At 53.5% G+C, this 20,055-nt stretch overlaps 5 protein-coding genes across 5 annotated transcripts; 1 reads left to right on the top strand and 4 right to left on the bottom strand.

Moving 5' to 3' along the window:
* Positions 1-313: 313 nt before the first annotated feature.
* Positions 314-3,012, bottom strand: B0H65DRAFT_414228 (origin recognition complex subunit 3 N-terminus-domain-containing protein; the record flags this gene model as incomplete). Its single annotated transcript, XM_062823899.1, has 6 exons — positions 314-1,450; positions 1,509-1,782; positions 1,850-2,248; positions 2,326-2,399; positions 2,594-2,854; positions 2,959-3,012. The coding sequence occupies 6 exons, from the start codon at positions 3,010-3,012 to the stop codon at positions 314-316; spliced, it is 2,199 nt and encodes a 732-aa protein (XP_062685541.1).
* A 1,809-nt stretch (positions 3,013-4,821) lies between these two features.
* On the bottom strand, positions 4,822-7,171 carry B0H65DRAFT_504299 (uncharacterized protein; the record flags this gene model as incomplete). Its single annotated transcript, XM_062827900.1, has 6 exons — positions 4,822-4,866; positions 4,931-5,479; positions 5,548-5,793; positions 5,861-6,197; positions 6,290-6,785; positions 6,940-7,171. 6 exons carry the CDS (start codon positions 7,169-7,171, stop codon positions 4,822-4,824), a joined length of 1,905 nt encoding a protein of 634 aa, XP_062685540.1.
* A 1,173-nt stretch (positions 7,172-8,344) lies between these two features.
* B0H65DRAFT_2166 (Sec63-domain-containing protein) lies at positions 8,345-15,181 on the bottom strand. Its single transcript, XM_062821998.1, has one exon. It carries the CDS (start codon positions 15,075-15,077, stop codon positions 8,445-8,447), a length of 6,633 nt encoding a protein of 2,210 aa, XP_062685539.1. The 5' UTR covers positions 15,078-15,181; the 3' UTR covers positions 8,345-8,444.
* A 472-nt stretch (positions 15,182-15,653) lies between these two features.
* On the top strand, positions 15,654-17,772 carry B0H65DRAFT_447349 (uncharacterized protein). Its single transcript, XM_062825861.1, has one exon. It carries the CDS (start codon positions 15,966-15,968, stop codon positions 17,700-17,702), a length of 1,737 nt encoding a protein of 578 aa, XP_062685538.1. The 5' UTR covers positions 15,654-15,965; the 3' UTR covers positions 17,703-17,772.
* On the bottom strand, positions 17,773-19,504 carry B0H65DRAFT_447347 (P-loop containing nucleoside triphosphate hydrolase protein). The gene is made up of 3 exons (XM_062825860.1): positions 19,155-19,504; positions 19,023-19,101; positions 17,773-18,950 (listed from the first exon to the last, which is right to left on the bottom strand). The coding sequence occupies exons 1-3, from the start codon at positions 19,265-19,267 to the stop codon at positions 17,973-17,975; spliced, it is 1,170 nt and encodes a 389-aa protein (XP_062685537.1). The 5' UTR covers positions 19,268-19,504; the 3' UTR covers positions 17,773-17,972.
* Positions 19,505-20,055: the final 551 nt, after the last annotated feature.

Genomic DNA, 20,055 nt, shown 5'->3' with positions numbered 1-20,055 from the left:
TGACTTGAATGGGGTATCGGGATTATCTAGAGGAGAGAAAGAAGGAAGCACCAATCTAAGACATTGTTCGGCCTGTATGGGACTTTTCTCGTCGAAAACAACGTGCATGAAATGAATGCCAGTGACAGTAACAATGCTTTTCCCCCCCCCTTTCCCCACGCACAAAATGCCAAACATAGCTTCTCATTCCATCCACACCCAAAGATGAAACATTCGAGACAACAAAGAACGCGAACGGAAAGTTGCCCAGACGCTCTCGCCTTCTTCCCCCCTTCCATCCATCCGCTTCCCAGCCACACCTGCCTTTTCCCAATCACAGCAGCCACTTCACCTTAGCAACATGATCCGCCTTCTTCTTACTCTGCTTAACAAAGCCCATCAACCTCAGCTCCGCCAAGCCACGATAGAACCTTCCCAACGCCTCTCTCTCGCCCAATCCAAGTCCAGCATCCGACTCCTCGCCCACAAGCGCATAGTACGCAGACCACAGATCCGCCGCATTAACCAAGGACCCCGTCTCCAGGTATAGTTGATACAGAATACACGTCGTCGGCAGCGTAGCGGAGAGCGTCCCCGCGGCCTTGCTGCAGCACTCACACCCGAGATACCCATGCGGCCTCGTCAGGGCTCGCTCAAAGGTCGTTCCCGGCCGCGGAACAAAGACGTCCCGGTAGGGAGCCTCGGCGTCGTACGCCCATGCTTCGTGCAAGAACAGGCTATCGATGGGATCGCTGTAGATATTGTGAGTGAACAAGTCCACGAGCGAGTCGATGGCCTTGCCGAAGGCCTTGTCTTCGTCTGTGAGTTTGGCCGTGTCTTGGCTGAGCTGTACCTTTTGGGCGACGACGGTCGTGCGGAGGACTTTGCTTTGGGCGGTGAATTTGCTCTTGAGGGCTTGTTGTCCTTTCTCTCTGGCTTGCTCGGCTAGGGCCTCAATCTCGTCGCGGATCTCGGAGAGGGAGCTGATGAGCTCCTCGGCTTCGTCCTCCCAGCCGGGCAGGTCGAGGTCGGGACTGCCGGTTTGGATGGCGGTCAGTAGGCGGTTGATTAGGGCGGGGACGTCGTCTGCTCCTAATCGTTTTATGGCGTCGATGGTGGGCGTTAGATCGAGTCCCCCTGCGAGAGCGGCCACGTAGAGATCGGTGAAACGGCCGGGAACGAGATCCATGCTGGTTAGAAGGTGTAAAGAGCGCAAGAGTTGCATGAGATAATCTTGCTTTTTCTGCCGCTGCTCAACCATCTGCTTAACGAGGTAACTGTCATCTTCGACGAGTGACTGTGCATGGTTGAGCTGTCTCGCGTCCACCGCGGCCTCGACATGTGCCTTAAAGGAGTCAAGAGTCCGTACAGCCTGAATGTGCTCAGGTTGAAGCAGCTGACGGGTGAGAGACTTTTCGTCCGCAAGTAGGACACTCAAAGGGTTGGCGTAAAAGTGGCACATGTAGGCGTACTAAGTAATTTATGAGCCATGGTAAACGTGACGAATAAAGGGATGCAGCCGGACTCACCTTGATAGAGCTGATAAACACCCGAATACCAGCAACCTGATCCCGCTGGCGATCGAGCAAACGCCTCAGTAATGTAGGCCCCAGGCGAAGCGTCGCCTGCGTCCCAGCAATGGCGCTCTTGAAGACATTATCAAGGACCAAGTCCGCCTGGACGACATCGAACTTGGCACCAAATAATTGTCGGGCAGTAGACTTGAGGAGTCGTGCCTGAAACAGCTCTACCGAGGTAGCGATGCCGAAGAGCACAGAGAACTGGATGCGTCCCTGCCATGAACTGTATTGGCCAAACCTGTTTAGCCACGCCCCGACGAAAAAGAAGTAGGAGCGTCAGTTAAACTTACTGAAAAAGAGCAAGCAAATCAGTCAACAACGAGCTCTCAAACGCCTCGCTATCCTCAAACGCCACAATAACTCGTCTCGAAGAGTCCTGCTGTGCGCCGAGAAAAGCGTGTAATCCCTCCAGGTCATAGTCGAGGTACTTCCTGCCATCACGGCCAAAGGCAACCTCGGCGTCTTCATCCCCATCGCCGCCGCCGTCAAGAGACACCTGCGCAGTGGCGTCTCTTATCACCTTTTTGAGCGCCGCCTTAAGGTTTGGCGCCCCAGCCGCCCGTAGACGGACAAACCGGGCTTGTGTGGCTTTGCCGAGAGCTTCGGAGAGTTGTTCGAACAGGAGATCTTGGGAGACGATGTTGGGGCCGGTGATAATGAAGCCTGCTGGGATTCTGGTTCCTCTTGTTCTGTTTTTTCGTGTCAGCTATTATTTTTTTCTGGCCTCCTCAACTCCGACTGACTGAAAAGGGTCATCGCCACTTACGCATCACCCTCAGCATCGCGTATAAACGAGCTGACATTCTCTAGTGTCGTTCGGTTCGCCTCTCTTAAGACATTCTTCACTCGTAAAACGCAAAGTTAGCGGTCTCGTCCAACAGCAACACATTTACAGCGCAATGCCACTCCCGTTTTGTTGTTCACCCAAGCCCCCCTCCCCGGAAACCCGAAACCTCATTGATGGCACACCCAGCTCCATCACAACCCCAAACATAACCCAACAAACCACAAAAACAGAACTGAATAAAACTCACCTTAATCCGCCAATCAAGAACCGGCCACGCCGTATCAAAAACCTGTCTCCTCAACCCCGCAGCTTCCGCGCTCTCCTCCCCCCCAAACAGCCGAGGAAAGGCAGCAGCAGTCGTTGTCGACTGCGTCTCTCCCTCCGCATCTGCTGCTACTTCCGCGGCGGCAGAAGCGCGTTTACTGCTGACTCTCCGCCTTTTCACTGGCCGTGCTTTCTCTTGCAGTGGGGAGGAATTGTGGCCTGCTGGGGCGAAGATATAGACTGCCTATTTTTCATGAGTGTGAGTAAGTGCTGGTAAGAGAGGTGTGAAGGATCGTGGTTGGGGACAACATGTTGTGAAGTAAGGGGACATAAACAACGTAAACCTACTCGGTGATCATCTTCCTCAAAGAGGGCTGGGTTGTCGTCGTGTGTTTCTGCCATTATGAATGGCCGAGTTGCGCTGGCTGGTTATGTACCTGAAATTATTTACCGAACGGGAAGTGGAATGTGTGAAATATGAATGGATTCAATGTGTTTGCAAAGAAGTTGAGATGTTTGGATACTATCCCGTGCAGCTTTCGGGGAGGTGTAGGTACTACTGGAAAGTACTTGATGACGTTCGAAGTATTTTACGATCATAAAAAGAGCAGAATCAACTTGAAGTTCAGGGATGTTTGTCAATATCTGAAGGAACGCGTCTCAAACAAGCTCGTCCATCCATTCACGACGTTCAATTGGAGGGAAGCTGCGAGCGCCATGATCCCAGGCCGGGGCGGTCGTTCTCATAGCTGGAGGAGCGCTAAACGTGCAAGCCACAGCACCTCATGCGCCACTAACAATTCAGCTTCGCGATTAAAAGCCCCTGTGGCTTCCCCGGCAATTCGTCGTCCGTGAACTCTGTCTGTTTACATCATGATCAAAACATGGGCCAGGAATGACTACACCACCAGTGTTGCGCGAGTGGTTGAGGCGTTGCCGTCGTCAAATCACGAATCGTTTTCACTCAGCAACATCATTAAAAGTGGTCTCATCAAGCATAATCATCAATTCCATGGTATACGTACTTCGGTAATCAACCAAGTTAAGTAATCTTAAACGAACCGTCGCAAATCTCGTCATCATAACCAACCTACCGACCCCCTCAACCTGAAGAACCGCACCCCATCTTAAAAGATTTGACCAATTTGCCTTTCAGCATCAGATCTGTCTCTGCTTTAGTGAGGAAGCGAAAGCACACAGCCATCCAAAAATAGAAACACGAAAGTAAAGAAGCAAAAAGCTCAAAGGGGTAACTTTGTCGTCTCGAGACGCCTTCCTCTTCCTCTTCCTCTTCCTCTTCCTCTTCCTTACTTTTCGTAAGTGACCAAGAAATATGAACAAGTCCAAATGATCATAATCGTTCAAGTGCCTGTCTGTGCTCATCATCTTTTCCAATTACCTCGCAGAATAAACTCGGCTTTTCCATCCATCCATCCCCTTCAGTATTCCGTTCGTTGAGAACCATCATCAGCTTTCTTCGCGTTTCCAGACATTTGTAACAATAAAGACGGATGAATGCAAAAAAGGCAGTAGTGAGAACCCCGAGGATGAATAAGGAGCTGAATACCTAAGAAAAGGCATGCCTGTATTTCGTAACGAACCAAACCCCACAAGAACAAAAACAAGAACACCCCCAGATAGTGATTTGATGACCGATGGTTGTTGGATACGTTGCGATATGACCAAAAGACAGACGGACAGACAGATGGGCGGATAGACACCAGACGGAATCAAAAGGGAAAAGGAAACGCAAAACCACCACCAACTAGTTATACAGAAACATCTTCTTTCTTTCGCTGACTCTCTCTCTCTCTCTCTCTCACTTCCACATGACCCGGATGCTGATCGGCACTCCCATACCTAGTTCCAAAAAAGAACATCATTGCGCCACTTTTCCACCTTCTCTGAGAATTATTTCCTAGAGCCTTCCACTCGATAGCATATTCAAAGCGGTGACTATAAACAGTTCCGCACAAGTCCTTATCGCTAGTTCGGACGCAGACAAAAAACAGAGCTTGTATGTTTCCTGGCCTTTACGTGTCGTTAGGGACACGGGCGACACTTGACGAGTGCCTCTCGACAGCGATCGCACCGGTCAGCATTCCAGGGTGTCCGGACACACTTTTTCTTTTTCTCTCGGCACCGGAGGCATCGAGTCATCTTCTTCCCCGGCTGTCCAGGCTGTCTGGGAGAATTGAGCAGATGCCCCCCTCAGGCAGCAGCCTCAACCACCTCAGAAGACTTTGTCTGCATTACCTCTCATTAGCTTGTGTCTCAAGGTGAAGTGACTTGGACATTTCTGGGGACAGATGCAACATACCTCTTCGGTCTCTGGCTTCTCGGTCTTCTCCTCCGCATCCTTCTTCTCAGCCTTCTCCTCGGCCTTCACATCGGCTTCCTCCATCTTGGAGTCGCCATCCTTGTCCTTAGGGGCCTCCTCAGCCTTGTCAGACGTGGAAGGCTCTTCGCTCTTGCCCTTGGCGCCGTTGGTCTTGCTGCTGTCCTCCTTGACCTCCTTCTCAGCCTCCTTCGCCTTTCCATTGACACCATTAGTAGTGGCTTCCTTGTCGGCTGCGGGGGCGGGCGCGGAGGCAGCTTCGCCGGCAAGAAGCTTGTTCCACTTGTCCAAAAGTGTTTGTGAGCGAGGCTTAAACTTGAACTCCTCTTCCTTGGGGATGTTCTCGAGCTTAAGGATGGCCTTGAGCACCTTGTTGATCTTCGTGGCCCTGATGATGCTGACTTCAAGATCTGGGAACGCTTCCAGCTTGGTTAGGAACTCAGACATGACCTTCATCTCCTCGGGCTTGGGTTCCTGGTCCCTGGTGAGCAGGCCCTTTTGAAGCTTGTGACGGAGGAACAACACCTCGCGCTGTTGAAATCATGACATATCAGCAACTGGCACCTCCTTAAAATCAAATTTCCCTTGCATCAACGTACCTCCTTGCGAGTATGCTTCTCCTCGGGCGTCAATTCTTGCTCCTTGGGAGTAGCAGCCTCCTTCTCGCCCTTCTTCTCCTCCGTCTCCTTCGTCTTCTTGGCCGGCTTAGCCTTCGTGGTCTTCGCTTCCGCTGCGGGCTTAGCAGTCTTGGGGGCGGCCGCGGCACCGTTGGCGGTCTTGGCGGTCGAATTGGTCGTCAACTTTATCTTGGGCTTTTTGACCGACTCTGACCGCTGGGGTGTTTCCTGTTTCAGTTTCCCCAATAGTTAGCGCATGTCATCCACTTCTTGCCTAAACGCAGCTGCAGCTCACCTCTACCGGCTCCTCTGCCTTTCTCTTCTTTGCCTTCTTCTTGTCGGTCTGGGGCTGCTCATCGCTCGCATCGGCCATCTCGACGTCCTCATCTTCGCTGACAGCGGCCTTGGACTTCTTGCCCTTGGGAGTGGCGGCAGCCTTGGCGGCCCTGGCCTTCTCCTGCTCAATCAGCTCCTCCTGGAACCGCTGCAGAACCTCCTTGTAGAAAGACAAGGGGTGGGACTCGGCAGCCAAGTGGTGCGCAGCTGCAAGGTCCTTGCGCATCTTGTCCATCTTCATATCCTTGATGGCTGCGGGATCAAGCTCGATAAGCTCTGTGTTGACCACCCAGCCGCTATAGTCCGAAGTAGGATCAATCTGGTTAGCTGGAAATACAAAATTGAGGAAGGGCAGGTTCGCGCCGCGGCTGCTAGGTCCAAAACTTACAATTCGTTGGTGTGAAGATACATGACAGGATAAGTGCGGTCGTGTGCCCTCTTGCCGCCATCGGCAAAGTCTTCGCGGTAGGTACCATCGGGACGCATGGCGGAGACGGGTCGCGACTTGATGAGCGACTGGGGAAGCATGTCCTCATCGCAGATGATAACTGGCCATTGAGGGAAGCCCTTCAGCTTGACGTAGTAGTGGTCGCCAGGCTGCGCGTCGAGATGGAGAAGCTTGGCCTTGGAAGCCTTCTTGCTGAGCTTGGAGCCACCGCCGACGGACTTGCGACGACTGCTCGAAGACTTGCTCTTGGACGTGGCGGCCGCGGAAGCAGCAGGACTGGCGTCGTCGGTCTGCTGGGTTTGCTCTGCCGACTCGGGAGCGGGAGTCTGGGCGGCACTAGCATCGGCCATTTCGACGTCGGACTTTTCTGTTTGGTCTTGTTCGGGCTTGTCGGTGGCCTTGTCGTCGGGCTTGTCGGCGGGCTTGTCCTGAGTGTCTAATGGATAGGCGAAGGTGATGATTAGCTAAGATGCTCCGAAGGGATGATTGCGGATGGGCGGTTGGATGGATGATGGATGACGGGTGGTGAATGGATGCCTGGGTGGGTGGCCTGATGAGTGAATGGGTGAATGGTGGTGGATTTTAGATACCTCGGGCAGCCTTGTCCGACTCTTGTTCGGCTGGCGCTTCGCTAGACGCAGGCGCAGCAGTCTCAGTAGCACTGGCCGCCTTCTCCTCGGCGGCGTTGGCAGCGGCAGCTTCCTCCTTCTTTGTCTCGCCGGCTTGGGTAGTCGCAGGGGCAGGCACGGCCTCCTTCTCAGCAGCGGGTGTTGGCGACGCGGCCGCAGCAGCCGGCGCGTTGGTCGTGGAGTCGTCAGACATGGTATGTGATAGGGCGGGTGATGGTAATAATCCGGGTTGCAGCGGGTGGCGACGTGATGTCAGAGAGCTAGTATAAACGGCCGTGGGTGATGGATGCCGCGATGGTCGAACTCTAATTCCAACTAGATGCTGATTCCGGTCGAGAGGGAAAAAAAAATAAAAGACAGGAAAGGGACACGACGCGTGATTGCGCGTGGAGAATTGGATGGATGGCGGGTCGAGGCTACCGAAAGCTTGTCGGCTCGTTGGTGGCTAGGTATCTACGTCAACGCGCGCGTGACTTTTTGTTGATGATGCGATAAGCTTCCCAGGTAGTCAATGTTGCTGTTGAGTTGCAGGTTGATGATGATGATGATGGATGGGCAACGGCAACCGTGGACAGATGATGGAGGGACGGACGGGGCGGGTCACAATGCGCAGAAGCTTGGACAATGGAGAGGATGGTCGAAGGGAAGCTTTGCAGTAGTAACAAGTCCTTGTTTCTTCTGTCTTCGCGAAAGAGAGAAATTATTTGAAGGTGACCGAGACTTGGTCCGAGCGTCGCCTGCCTTCTATGGAACTCTAGTGATGTCTGCCCGCGGGAGGAGCAAGGAGCCGGACGGAGCTGGACGCTGTGTGGAGGGATTGGCAATGGCATCGGTTCTGCCTGGCCGAGCGAATGACACTTTGCCTTTGCTCGCTCCATCACCACAGTCACCGTCACCCACTCAGCATGTACATGGGGGAGGAGAGCACGAGATACATCATCACGACAGGAGCAGGTAGGGGTATGTTTCCGCCCGCCACCTCATGCATCAGGCCAAATATCCGCCGAGATCCCACGACTCAACGCCAGCAATCATCTCAGTCAAGAGGTATTGCCCATCCAAGTTGACCCGGCCGACCATGAATCCACACTTGAACTACTGTCCCCAGATCGTCATCCTTCATTCCCCTTTCCATCCAAGCACAACCCGGAACCCCCATCCCAGCCCAGCCCCAAACATTCCCAGACAGGCCTCTCCCCGACACTCTCACGCAGCGGTCGTGAAACCCCGCACCACTCCAGACTTGGGCCTGAAGCTGACACTCTGAGCACCACTCGGCCTGCCACAGCCACCCAGCACGTGTATCCGCGAACCGATGGATGAAAGATAATACATTCTTGTTGAACTATAGCGTCTGTCCTGTGCCCTCCATATATACCACACCGCCTCAATTAGCAGAGAGAGGGGTTAACCAAACACTTGCCTTGTATTGCCATACATAAAAGACGTAATCAGTCTCCTTGCCATCACTCATCATCCTCCTCCTCCTCCTCCTCGCTCTCATCCACATCCATTCCTTCCTCCACCATGACCGAGAACGCCGGATCCTGATCAACGCCGACATAGCTGTCGCTCATCAACATCAACTTCAAGTCGTGACGACCAGGCGTAGGCACTGTGAATTCCAGCCTGACGTTGAGCTTCTTGCCGATGGTGACCCGCTTGATTGCCAGCAGAGTCTTGGAGCTCTCCTCGCCAACCACCAACCACCAATTCTCCGTCTTCTTGCCTGGGTAGAACGGAGCGTGCACCGTAGGATCGAACTCCTCGTCCTCGTCGACCTCGCGCTCGATGTTGATCTTGAGGTATGCAGGCTCGTTCGCCCGGATGTTGTCCTTGTCCTCGAGCTCGAACTCCAACGAGACGTCGGGGTACTTGTTGTTGGTGAACTCGGCAGCCTGGGCAAGCTGAGCCTGGGAGAGACCGAGGTCCCTGACCAGAGAGGCGTAGTCGGGGTTCTCCTCGGGGTTCATCTTCTCCATAAAGTCAAAGATATCCCGGATGCCGTACTTGTTGGCCGTCTTGATGACCTCGGTCGTGAAGTGGGGAATCTGCTTGAGCGGGCTGTCTCTATCCCACATCGCTTGCACCACCATTTGAGACATCTCCATGGCGTTCATGGCGTTGAGATGGCCATCCGACGACAGGATGTCAACAGTAGCGCTCAGCAAGCTCAGCACCTTGGTGAGGATGACCTCTTGATCCTTTGCAAGATCGATGGGAAGGTTCATCCTGGAGAAGTGGGCCTGCAAAAGAACAAAGGCCTTGAAGTGCGGGGAATCGAAGACAGGTTCGGCCATCTTGACTGGAACGCTTTCGTAAATGCGACGCAGAATGACCTCTTCGTGCCTTCTGATCTGGATCGCTTCGAACTCGGTGGCCGAGGTCACGATCTCGAGGATACCCTTCAGCTTTGTCTTGGCCGTCAGGGACAAAAGGAATGTCTGCATCGTAATGTACGAGATGTTGTAGTAAGCAGCAATCATGGCAGCATTCTGAGGAGCAACAGTGCCATCATCCTCATCAAAGTCGATAATCTTGGACTCGGCCAGATCCTTCAGGGTAGCCTCAACCATGTCGGAGAGATACTGGCTGAGACCGTCGTGCGTGGGGTCTGTCAAGCTGTAGTAGCTTGGGTTGGCGAGCAGGCGGCGGTAGAAGTAGGTAAAAGTCGCCCAGTTGATGGCATCTTCACCCGACTCGATCATCTTGGTGCTGATTTCCGTCACAAAGGCATCGTGAAGGAAGTTGTGCAGATGAGACTCGACAGGGAGGGCTTCGTTGAGGAACTTCTTGTAATACTCCCGCTTGACCGCAGGTACCATCAAGACACCGCAACCACGCCCGGCCTTGTTTTGCTGGAGGGCCTTGCCAAACATCTGCAAAACCTCGCTTAGAGGATAATCAACATAGCGATGCTCCCTACCCTCGAAATACTGGGTGCCCATAACAATTACCAGATGAGCGGTGCAATCGAGCTCCCAGCAGACATCACGGGAGGCGATCAGCACCTGGATGGCGCCATTGTTGTACAGATGCTTGACGATGCGCTTGTCATTGAGACTCAGGGCTTCGTGGTAGTAACCAACACCGTGCTTGAGGGCCTCAGCCAATGCCGCTTCTTGAACGCGATCGAGAAGCTTCTGAATCTGCTCAACCTCAACATGAAGGAAACGATCCTCGTCATCGTCGGCCAAGCAGGCGGTGAGGATGTCTCGTGCCGTAGCTCTTGTTTGCTTCCGGCTGGGTACGAAGATGAGAGCAGGCTGGTCGGGAGAAAGCTGAGTGACGGCCAGGTAAGTAGGCTTCGCCATCGCCAGCATGAGGGAGGGGAAATGCGGAATCGTATATGTCTGGATGTGCAATTCCAATGGAATGGGCCGCACATGTGGGCTGAAGTTGTAGATGTCATGCTTCTTCGCGTCGATCCACTCGCCGACATCACGAGCGTTGGCAAGAGACACACTGAGGCCGACAATCCTCAGCGGCAACTCCGTTTGTGTCCTGATATAGTGCATCCGCGAGACGATGATCTCGTAGACATAGCCCATCTGACCGCCAAGCAAGTGCAGCTCGTCAGCGATGAAAAGCTCTACCGTCTGAACATTCTTTCTCCTCTTCCACTGCCGCGACAGGACGTCCCACTGCAGCGGGGTGGCCATGATCAGGTCGCCCTGCTCCAAGAGCCTAAGGTCAGTGGTCGTCTCTCCCGTAAGTTTCACGATGTCCTTGCCGCCGCGGAGGTTAGCAAACCGCTTCTGCCAGTCCTGGAATCGCAAATCCACCAGTTCCTGGAAGGGTGCAATGTAGACGGCCCGACCGTGTTCCTTCTTGGCCCAATGGCGCAGCAGAGCAAACTCGGCACAAACAGTCTTGCCACTGCCCGTTGGTGAGCAGATGAGAACATTGTTGTCTGTCTCGTACAGGGACTTGAAGGTCTGCGTTTGCACCTTGTTGAATTGTTGCCAATCAGGATACAGCGCAGAATAGTCCTTGGCCTTCAAAGCATTGACCGGAAGTGGCTGCAAGTCAAGCAGTTCGGTGTGAGGAGGGAATCTTTCCGGGAGGATGAGTTTCCTGAATGACACAGGCAGTCGCGTCTCGGAATGCATCCATCTGTCAGAGATGACAGAGATGAAATAGTTGGGGGGCATGGGCTCAGTAATGGGCACAGTGAATTCAACAATGTGTTCGTTGGACTCGGACTCCGCATAGTCCTTGCGCAGGATGAACTGATCGTGGAAAAGGATGTCTTCGCCATCGCAGTCTTCGACGATAATCCAGAAGCTTTCGGAAAGGCCATGGATATCGACGTCCCATTCGAAGTTGGGCGTGATCGCAAGCTCAATGCGCAGCATCGACCTTGTCATGGGCTGCACCTGGGCCTGAACCTCGACCCGGGGGAACTTGGCCACCAGACTGCAAACAGTTTTGCCAGCTTTGGGTAGTCCGAGAAGCTCGCCCATCCGAGGAGGATCCAGATCGAAGTAGCTGGTGAACGGCACGTCGATCCTTTCAGCCTTCCTCACGATCTCAACAGGACAGTTGGGGAACTGTCTTAGCGGCGACATTGTTGGCCACATCCTCTTCTCGGCCATCTTGCACAGGTTCAGGGCGAGCTTAGCAACTGATGCCCATCCCTTCTTTATCGTGATCTCGAAAATAGCCCGAAGAATACGACCAGCGGATTGTGTGACGTAGACCATGTCGGCCATAAGAGCGAGACCATCGAGCTTCAGACGAGAGATGTACGCTTGTAACAATACATTGATCTTTGCGGTCGGTTCCTCGAGGCTTTCCTTGACCGGGATGGGTACCTTTGCAAGGAGCTTGGCCAATTCCAGCTTCTCTTCTTGACGAACCGGAATGTACTTGAACTCGGCGCTCTGGGCGAAGACTCGGAACAGTTCGACATCGGTGATAGAGGGTTGGATCAGCTTGTTGTAGGTGTCCATCGAACCATAGGTGATGTAGTAGTGCGAGGCGATGCGGCCAAGTTCCGTGGACTGAAGCTTTCCAGTCTTCTCGTCATACTTGATCAGATTTGACTTCTTCAGCACCGCAGCAGCGGAATGTATCAAGTCGACACGTTTTTGCTCCAAGGCTTCATCACCCTCGTACTCCGCTCCAACCTGGTAAAGACCAGGAGAGCGAAGCATGCGGACAAAGAAATAGGTATAGCCAAGCCACTCTACACCTTCGTCACGGCTCCTGACATTGCCCAGCACAATTTCAGCGTTGAGGTTGTCAATCAACTTGCTAGCAAACTGACTTTCAATGGGCAACTGCTGGTTAAGGAGCGAAAGGTAGTACTGCATCTCTCCCTGAGTGGTGATGATAATACCTTCACCATAGGTGTCGAACTGAGGACGACCGGCACGACCAAGCATCTGCAGCACATCCTGAGGACTGAGCTCAACCCAGCTACCCTTTTCGGGGGAGTATACTTGCGTGCCCTTGATGATGACGGTATGGGCTGGAAGGTTGACACCCCAAGCAAGAGTGGCTGTGCACACAAGGACCTGGATATGACCACTAGCAAACAGATCTTCGACATCGGTACGATCGGCACGGCTCATACCAGCATGATGGATACCGAATCCATAGGGCAAGATGTCCTTCAGATCGGTGTTGTTGACAGAGTTGGAGGCTTCGCTCAGGACCTCCCGAGTTCCGGCGTCATGCTTCAAGATCTGATTGATGGTGTCCATTTCCAGAGCCTTGTCCCTGATGTACTTGGCGGTTTTCGCCGTCTCCTTTCTGGAATGGACGAAAATGAGCATTTGGTTGCGATTCTGTCCTACGTGTTCCAAGACCTTTTGATAGGTGATATCGTTCATAGTCTTGAGCTGCTTGATGGCCTTCCTGTCCGTAACGCCGATGAACTCTTGGCGGAGAGGGCAAGGACGGAATGTGCCATCGAAATGGAACAGCCCGGTGTTCGTATCCACACGGAGGAAGCTCGCTACGTCGCGGTAGTTGGGCAGAGTGGCAGACAAGCCCACAATGCGAACAGGCTCACCGGTCTGCTCTGTCTTGCGGAGGGTTCTGGCGACGATGCTTTCAAGCACAGGACCACGGTCATCGTGAAGGAGATGGATTTCGTCAATGATAATCAGGCGGACCAGGTTGGTGTAGGAGAGATCAGTAGCCTTTCTCGTGATGACATCCCATTTTTCAGGGGTCGTAACGATAATCTGCGTTTCCGAGATCTGCTGCTTGGTGAGTTGCCGATCGCCAGTGAGTTCGGCCACCTTGATACCGAATGGTTCGAGACGCTTCCCGAAGTTGCCGACCTGTTCTTGGACGAGGGCTTTCAAGGGCGCGATATAGACGATCTTGAAGGCGTCCAGGTCGATCTCGCCGGCTTCGTTCCTGTTCTTTCCAATCTCACGGAGAATGGTAAGCATCGCCACGTTGGTCTTGCCGGAACCCGTGGGAGCGCAGACAAGCATGTTCCCATCGTCACCAAAGGCGGTAGGATAACACTTTGACTGAATCTTGTTCAACGACTTGGCCGTGCTGAAAGGAATCTGGGCCCACTCAGGCATTGCAGAAATCGGGACATGGGCGTCGCTGGGATCGTTGCGCTTCTTTGGTGGGGGCACATGGATTTCTTCATAGCCCTTAAAGGTGCGCTTTGTCGAGCCCTCGGGAAGTCGTACTTTGGGGTTGGTCATAAGGTGGTTGCCCTGGTCGAAGACTAGATTCTCCAAGTTGATCAACTTGCGTGGCTGCAGGCCTCCCACCAGCTGTCCCTCGGGACGCTCAGGTTTTTGACTTTCCTTGTCAGCGAAGGCTCCGGAGTCGATGTCCATCTTGATTTCCATCTTGATCTTCTTCTGGCCGTCGTCGGTCTTGCCTTCCAGCTCGTCGAGAATCCAGCGCAAACCCTCAGAAGCCATCTCCCGCTTGATTGTATTTTTCTCCTCCTCATTCTCAGCTCTGGCCAGCCGAGTAAGCCATACGACCTTCTCCCGGTTAGCAATAAGTTTTTGCACAAGCTCGTGGTGTTCGTAATCAAAAAGCTCCATCAAGTCGTTTTCGATGTCGCGAAGCTGCTTTTCTTCACCGCCTGGCTCATCGGGCTCGCCGGACAAAGTCTTGAGCGCAGACATTGTCTTGTCATGCTGAATGTGTGCGTCGGGGTATAGCCGACCAATCTGACGTTGTAACCAGAAGGCATCGATATCTCTGGCTGGGATCGAATTATCGTCAGACTTGCTCTTCGTCCCTTCCGGTGCTGAATCGATAACCATGGCCTCGCCGTTTAGAATATCCTCCACCACCTCCTCCTGGCCTCCCTCGCCATCGACGACTTCGTTGCTGTCAGGGCGCTCTTCATCCTCCGCAAAGTCCTCCTCGTCGGAAGACTCGTCCCGAACAACATCCACCATGCCGTCGTCATCCTCATCGTTCTCAAAGTTGACCGCAACACCCTGACGGCCGTCAATCTCGTCGTCACCTTCTTGCCTGGCATCGCCCGCATCCTCGTCTTCATCTTGGGCGTCGTAATCTGTGATCTTCTTGCCGAGATTTATGAGCTCGTTGAACTGCTTGGGCCCCATCGAGACTCCAAGAATATCGTCAACCTCCTTCTTCTTGTCGAAATCCTTCAAGTCGTCGTCCTTGAGATACTCGAGTACCGCATCAGCCGCACTGCGGACGACCTCATGGGGCACGTCGCCCAAGTGCTCGGCGACGATGGTGAGGATAAGGTTGAAGGCATCGCGCGTCGGCTGCGTTCGAGGGCGGTAGCGGAGACCTTCGATAAGCGCATCGGCGCCAGTAAGAATACCTCCACCTCTTGTAGCGGATTCGAGTTTGCCCTTCTTCTTCTCTCGTTGAAGGACATCAGCACCTTCCCTAAAGCTGCCCCGCTCGACGTCGGGCATGGCGCCCGCCTTCTTGGGCTTTGGTGCTGAGTCGCGGGCAACTCTGGAGCCCATATCCTTGATGGACAGACGCCCGGCTAGGGACTCGGGGTCTCCCGTGGCCTCATCGGTTCGCCTCGTGACGAAACGACGGTCCGCCTGGAGGACCAGGTTGGACATGGCCGAGTATTTGTATTGCGACACATCGCGGTGGTGGTCCGTCATCTTGCCGGCTTGGTGAAGAAAAATCTATGGAATGTTTCGAGGTATAGGTCGAAGTAGAAGTAGAAGTCGTGACGGATGAAAAAGACTCGATTTATGATATCCTCGACTCTGTCTTTTTGGGGTTAAAACGTGCTTGTTCTGGCGTGCACGCAGTGGCGATAAATTAGCCCGATCCCGCCCCAAACCAAGCGTTGGTTTTGCTGGCTGATCAATAGTAGTATTTCGCCGGTCGCATCGATGGACGGAATAAAGATCGGGGTTGGGCGGAAACAGAGATGGTGGGTTTCCGACAGAAGTCTGTCGCGGTTGTCGCGAAAGGAAAGTTGGAGTTTGGCGTCTGGAAAGGTTGAGAGGCGTGGTTGCCAGCAGCAGGAACTTGGCTTGGTAGGTGCGGCAAGCGGTGCAGAGGTGTGGCTCCAGTCATGACATGACGGCTGGAAATTTTTATGCAACGCTGCTATCGTCTCTCATTGGCTACCCGCACAGCATGTAAACACCCGGGAGCTCGAGCTTGACACCGCTGTCAGGGCGCTGTTAGTGCATAAGTGGAGACACCGTAGAGTATATAAAGGTGCACTAACACATCAACCTCAACATCAACCTCAACCCACCGAGCAACTCGAGATGGCAGGAGAGGTTCGATCCACGGGCTTCAACTTCTGCAAAAGGGATGAAATGCGTTCATCTGTGCGCTAAATGAACAGCCATATCAATGCTGAATACTAAAACACCTCGGTCCACCCAACACTCTTTATGACCGTCCTGCTCATATCACGCGGAGCTCGTCGAAGATCACACTCGTTTACATCCTAAATCTAGGGCTGTCTGATGACTTGGTATGACAGAGACTCAAGCTGATTCCGAGGGCAAGCTGAGACCATCTACACGATGGATTCCGTTCAAGAAACGCTGGAAGCTGTCCAGAAGGTGCTACAACCATACACCAGGCCTCGCGAGGAAGTCGCCCATATCAGACGGATCTTGACACTTCACCTCAGTTCGGGCTTGAAAGACGGAGCATCACTAACAGAACCGTTGTCTCTCACCGAATCAAGTGAACTACCCTCCTATCCACAAGACATAAGAGGTCCGTATAGGGAATACCTCGAAGCATTGAGCGCGAACATCAAAGCCCGTAAAGAATACCAGACACTCTCACAAAAGCGCAGTCATCACGAGGTTCCTATCCCTAAACCAACAGAAACTCAGCCTAACTGTCTCCTCAACCATCTTGCCAGCCTCAAAATCCAAAAGAAGCAAGAAAAACTCCGAGTTGTGGAAAAGACTCTTGACCTCTTGAGGCAAAAGCCGGCCGCATTACCAGACTTCCTAAACCACCAAAGAATCTTCAGAGGTTGCAGACCTCTTCCGGAAGTTCCAACCGAGGTCGTCAACTCTCTAGCGCTGGAACAGGCGTCCGAGAACATCACTGCGTCCAACAGTGTCCAACTCAAGGACCTAATAGACACCCTAGAGCACCGGACTTTCCGAACAAAACTATCGCTCAAACAGGAAGAAACCCTTCTCGAAAACGCCAAATCCCTCCCTTTCGCCGTCCAACCGGAAGACATCAGTCCAGAAGCAAAGCTCCAGGCACTGAACGCTACCCGTACCGAACTGATCAACTGGATCGAGACCGAACTAGGAAAAGCATCAGGAGACGGAAGAGACGGAGGAGGAGGAGAAACCGCTGGACAAGATGCCCTTCAAACCAAACGAGACCGAGAGCTCGCAGACAAAACCAACCTCCTCAACCAACAACTCGCCAGCATCAAAGACAAGTACACCAAGTATCTCCATGAACGCAAAGCTCTCCTAGAGCTGATCACCACCCAACTTCACACCCTACCATCCCTCAACTTCCCTGCCATCACTGCCTCCTCCTCCTTCCTCCCCACGGTGGTGGCATCCCCTGAACGACCCTCCTCAATACAACAAGCAGCAGCAGAGGCGTCAACCCAAGCACAAGCAGCCCCCAACATAATCGACCACCTCCTCACCCCAACCCTCACCCACCTCCTCGCCCTCTCCCACGAACACAAAGGTCTCATAGCCCACAAAGCGCACATCACTACCCTCCTCTCCAAACAGCTCAAGGAAAACGCCCAAGTGCTGGATCACCTGGCGGAAGAAAGCCAGTTGCTGCCTGCTCATGCCATGGCGGCGGCAGTACAAAAGAGACATGACCATGACCCCAACGTCATGATGCCATCGCATCTAGTCAAACCATGGGTATCAGCCGCCGACTCAGCCAAGATCGCGACGTTTGAGGTGGTGGCGGAGAAAATCGAGGAAGGGCAGATGGCACTGGAGGGATCGATTCGCATGCTGGGGGAGGCTGATCGGTTGTTGGGACGTGAGTCGCAGCAGCAGCAGTCGGTTGGAACGGTTAGTGGGGGAGAGGAGGAGCAGGAGGATGATGATGTGGGTGAGGAATCGGATATCTGGCTTGTTGAGGGGCAGAAATCGTTGGAAGGGGCAAGGTCAACTGGTGGATTGGGACTTGGGACAACGCATGATGAGGGTGGCAGAAAGGGGGAGAGGACGACTGGCCACCGTGAGGGAGCGGGGACGAGTATATGGGATGTGCTGGATGTGGATATCTGGTTGGAGAAATCTGGGTAGACGTGGCCATAATCGTCCAAGTGGTGCTGCTGCGGATATTACGGAAGACAACTGGTGGGCAAAGTGAAAGGGATGAATGTTCCATTTCGCCCATTAGTAGTGTTGAAAACCTTTGTCAAGCATTCGTCAAGAAGGTCTAGGACTAAAAACACCGAAACATGACCTGCCATTTTCTGTTGCCCATACCGAAACTCCGAACCCAGTGATATGTCGCCTATCTGTGAATCATCTGCTTTATCATACGCCCCCCGACGCCTTAAGCTGTAACCGTTACCTGCTAGCCATGATGCCCGATATCCGTAGCGCCAGGTCCAGTATAGACAGATGTTCGTCTGCGCCGTCCACCAGCCTCTTATCCACCTCCGAAAACACCATGACGATCTTATTCTTCTGAACATCCGGGACCATCTCATCGTAGACTACCGCCTGGTAGAGCTGCGTCATGGTCTGTCCCGCGCTCCACCCATCCGCCACCATCTCCTCGACCACCTTGGCGACCGCCGGGTACGTATCCGCCCCAGCACGGGGCCGCATCGCCTTGAGTAGCCTCTGGATGGTGTCGTCAGGGATGACACCAGCGATATCCTCCACGACCTTGATCGTGACCAACTTGGCGTCCACCTCCATCTCGTCGCCCCCTCCATCTCCTCCCTCTTTTTGTTCCCCGTCTTTAGCTGTAGCTGCTACGGCACCGACTAACCTCGCCGCACTCTGCAAGTACGTGATGGCCTTTCTCAAATCGCCCTCGCTGCACTTGATCAGCGCATCAACGGCTCCTTCTTCTAGCCCGACACCCTCGAGCTGCGCAATCTCCTCCAGCCTCTTCTTGGCATTCCCCTGATCCAGACTCTTGAACCGGAACTTGCTGCAACGACTCGCCAACGGATCGATGATGCGGGTGACGTAGTTGCAAATGAGGCAGAAGCGCGTGATCTTCGAGTATGTCTCCATGGTGCGGCGCAGCGCGCTCTGGGCATCTTGCGTCATGCTGTCGGCCTCGTCGAGGATGATGAGCTTGAAGGGCGGGCATGGGTAACGCGCCTTGTAAGCCGCCGAGGGATTGGTGAGCTGCATGCGGGCAAAGTCTTTGACCTTTTCGCGGACGATGGAGATGCCGCGCTCGTCGGAGGCGTTGAGCTCTAGAACGCGGGACTTGATGAGTTCGGGGCCGTAGAGCTCTTTGGCGAGGGCGAGAATGGTCGAGGTCTTGCCCGTTCCTGGAGGGCCATAGAAGAGCATGTGTGGGAGCTGTATGTTTTGTGAAACATGTCAGTGGCTGCCAATTCTTCTTCTTCAGGGGAATGCGCAGGTTGGACAAACGTTGGAAGCTTGCAATGTCCTTTGGAGGACGGAAACGGTATGGTCTTGGGCTGTGACATCGCTAAGGGTCTTTGGGCGGCTGTGAAGTCGTCATTAGCTATGCGTGATATGGACTTGATAGCTCTCGCATACTATTTCTCTACCCATGGTTGCGCCCTAGGGGTTTCCTTTGTCTGTTTCTCTGGGTTGGAAGTGCCATTCGCAGCGGCCGCCTTCCTGGCCTTGAGGTCGAAAAAGCTTGCCATGATAGATCGTGGCCAGCAAAGTTGCGGGATGGTATTTTGCTGTATGTCGGGAATGAGATGCTAGTACTGAGCGAGTGTCTCGTTGTCGTCAATTTTTGTTGAAGGGAACTCGTAGTTGTGATGGTAGAACTCCAAGCAGCACTTTACGCGATCACAGGAAGAGAAACCGCGTCGGGCGCGTCTCATTCAGCTTTCTGTGGGGCCTTTCCAATTAAAGTGGACCCTACAGACTCTCACCCCCGGCCGTCCGCTAGAGCTCCGAATGTTGGGGTTGCGTCGGTGCCTGGAGCTTCTCCACGTCCAGCGGGGCGGGGACGGAGACGGGACGGGGGATCCACTCGGGCCCTTCTGTTTGACCCCTCACATCCAGGGTCCTTTCCGACTTGCTTCTGTATTCTCTTGAAATCAAAAGTTTCCACTTACCACATTTGATGAAATCTCAACGTATCTGTTTGCTCAAAGAGCATCGGCCATCATTGTCAACTCCGTCGTTAGAAGTCATCGCGATGTTGTTAGTAGGTAGGTACCCCTACTTGGTATCAACTCTCCGCCCATCTAATTTGCCATGTTGATAACGGATGCGGGGTTCGAATCCTGGACCTACGATGGCCTAAACGCTGGAACATAGAGACGGGGGTTAAACTGGAGATGAAAGCTCTCAAATATGTCATCCTGCTTGTTGTGTCTTGTGCAGTAAGGCATCGTACTGTAAGCTCTGGTACGGTATTCTGGCACTTGCTGCAGACCATGTTACAATCGCAAGTGGAAACGCGGTGCAGAGGGCAACT

Source organism: Neurospora tetraspora (assembly GCF_033439725.1).
Source record: "Neurospora tetraspora strain CBS 560.94 chromosome Unknown B0H65scaffold_1, whole genome shotgun sequence".
Taxonomy (NCBI): domain Eukaryota; kingdom Fungi; phylum Ascomycota; class Sordariomycetes; order Sordariales; family Sordariaceae; genus Neurospora; species Neurospora tetraspora.
Note: the sequence above shows the minus strand (reverse complement) of the source record. Positions and strands in the feature narration are given on the sequence as shown.

Excerpts from the sequence above, each read along its gene's own strand:
- B0H65DRAFT_2166 (XM_062821998.1), bottom strand. The coding sequence starts at position 15,077 with ATGACGGACCACCACCGCGATGTGTCGCAATACAAATACTCGGCCATG.
- B0H65DRAFT_447347 (XM_062825860.1), bottom strand. The coding sequence starts at position 19,267 with ATGGCAAGCTTTTTCGACCTCAAGGCCAGGAAGGCGGCCGCTGCGAAT. Across the intron at positions 19,102-19,154 it reads CAACCATGGGTAGAGAAATA|CCGCCCAAAGACCCTTAGCG; the intron begins GTATGCGAGAGC and ends ACGACTTCACAG. Across the intron at positions 18,951-19,022 it reads GGACATTGCAAGCTTCCAAC|CTCCCACACATGCTCTTCTA; the intron begins GTTTGTCCAACC and ends CAAAACATACAG.
- B0H65DRAFT_447349 (XM_062825861.1), top strand. The coding sequence starts at position 15,966 with ATGGATTCCGTTCAAGAAACGCTGGAAGCTGTCCAGAAGGTGCTACAA.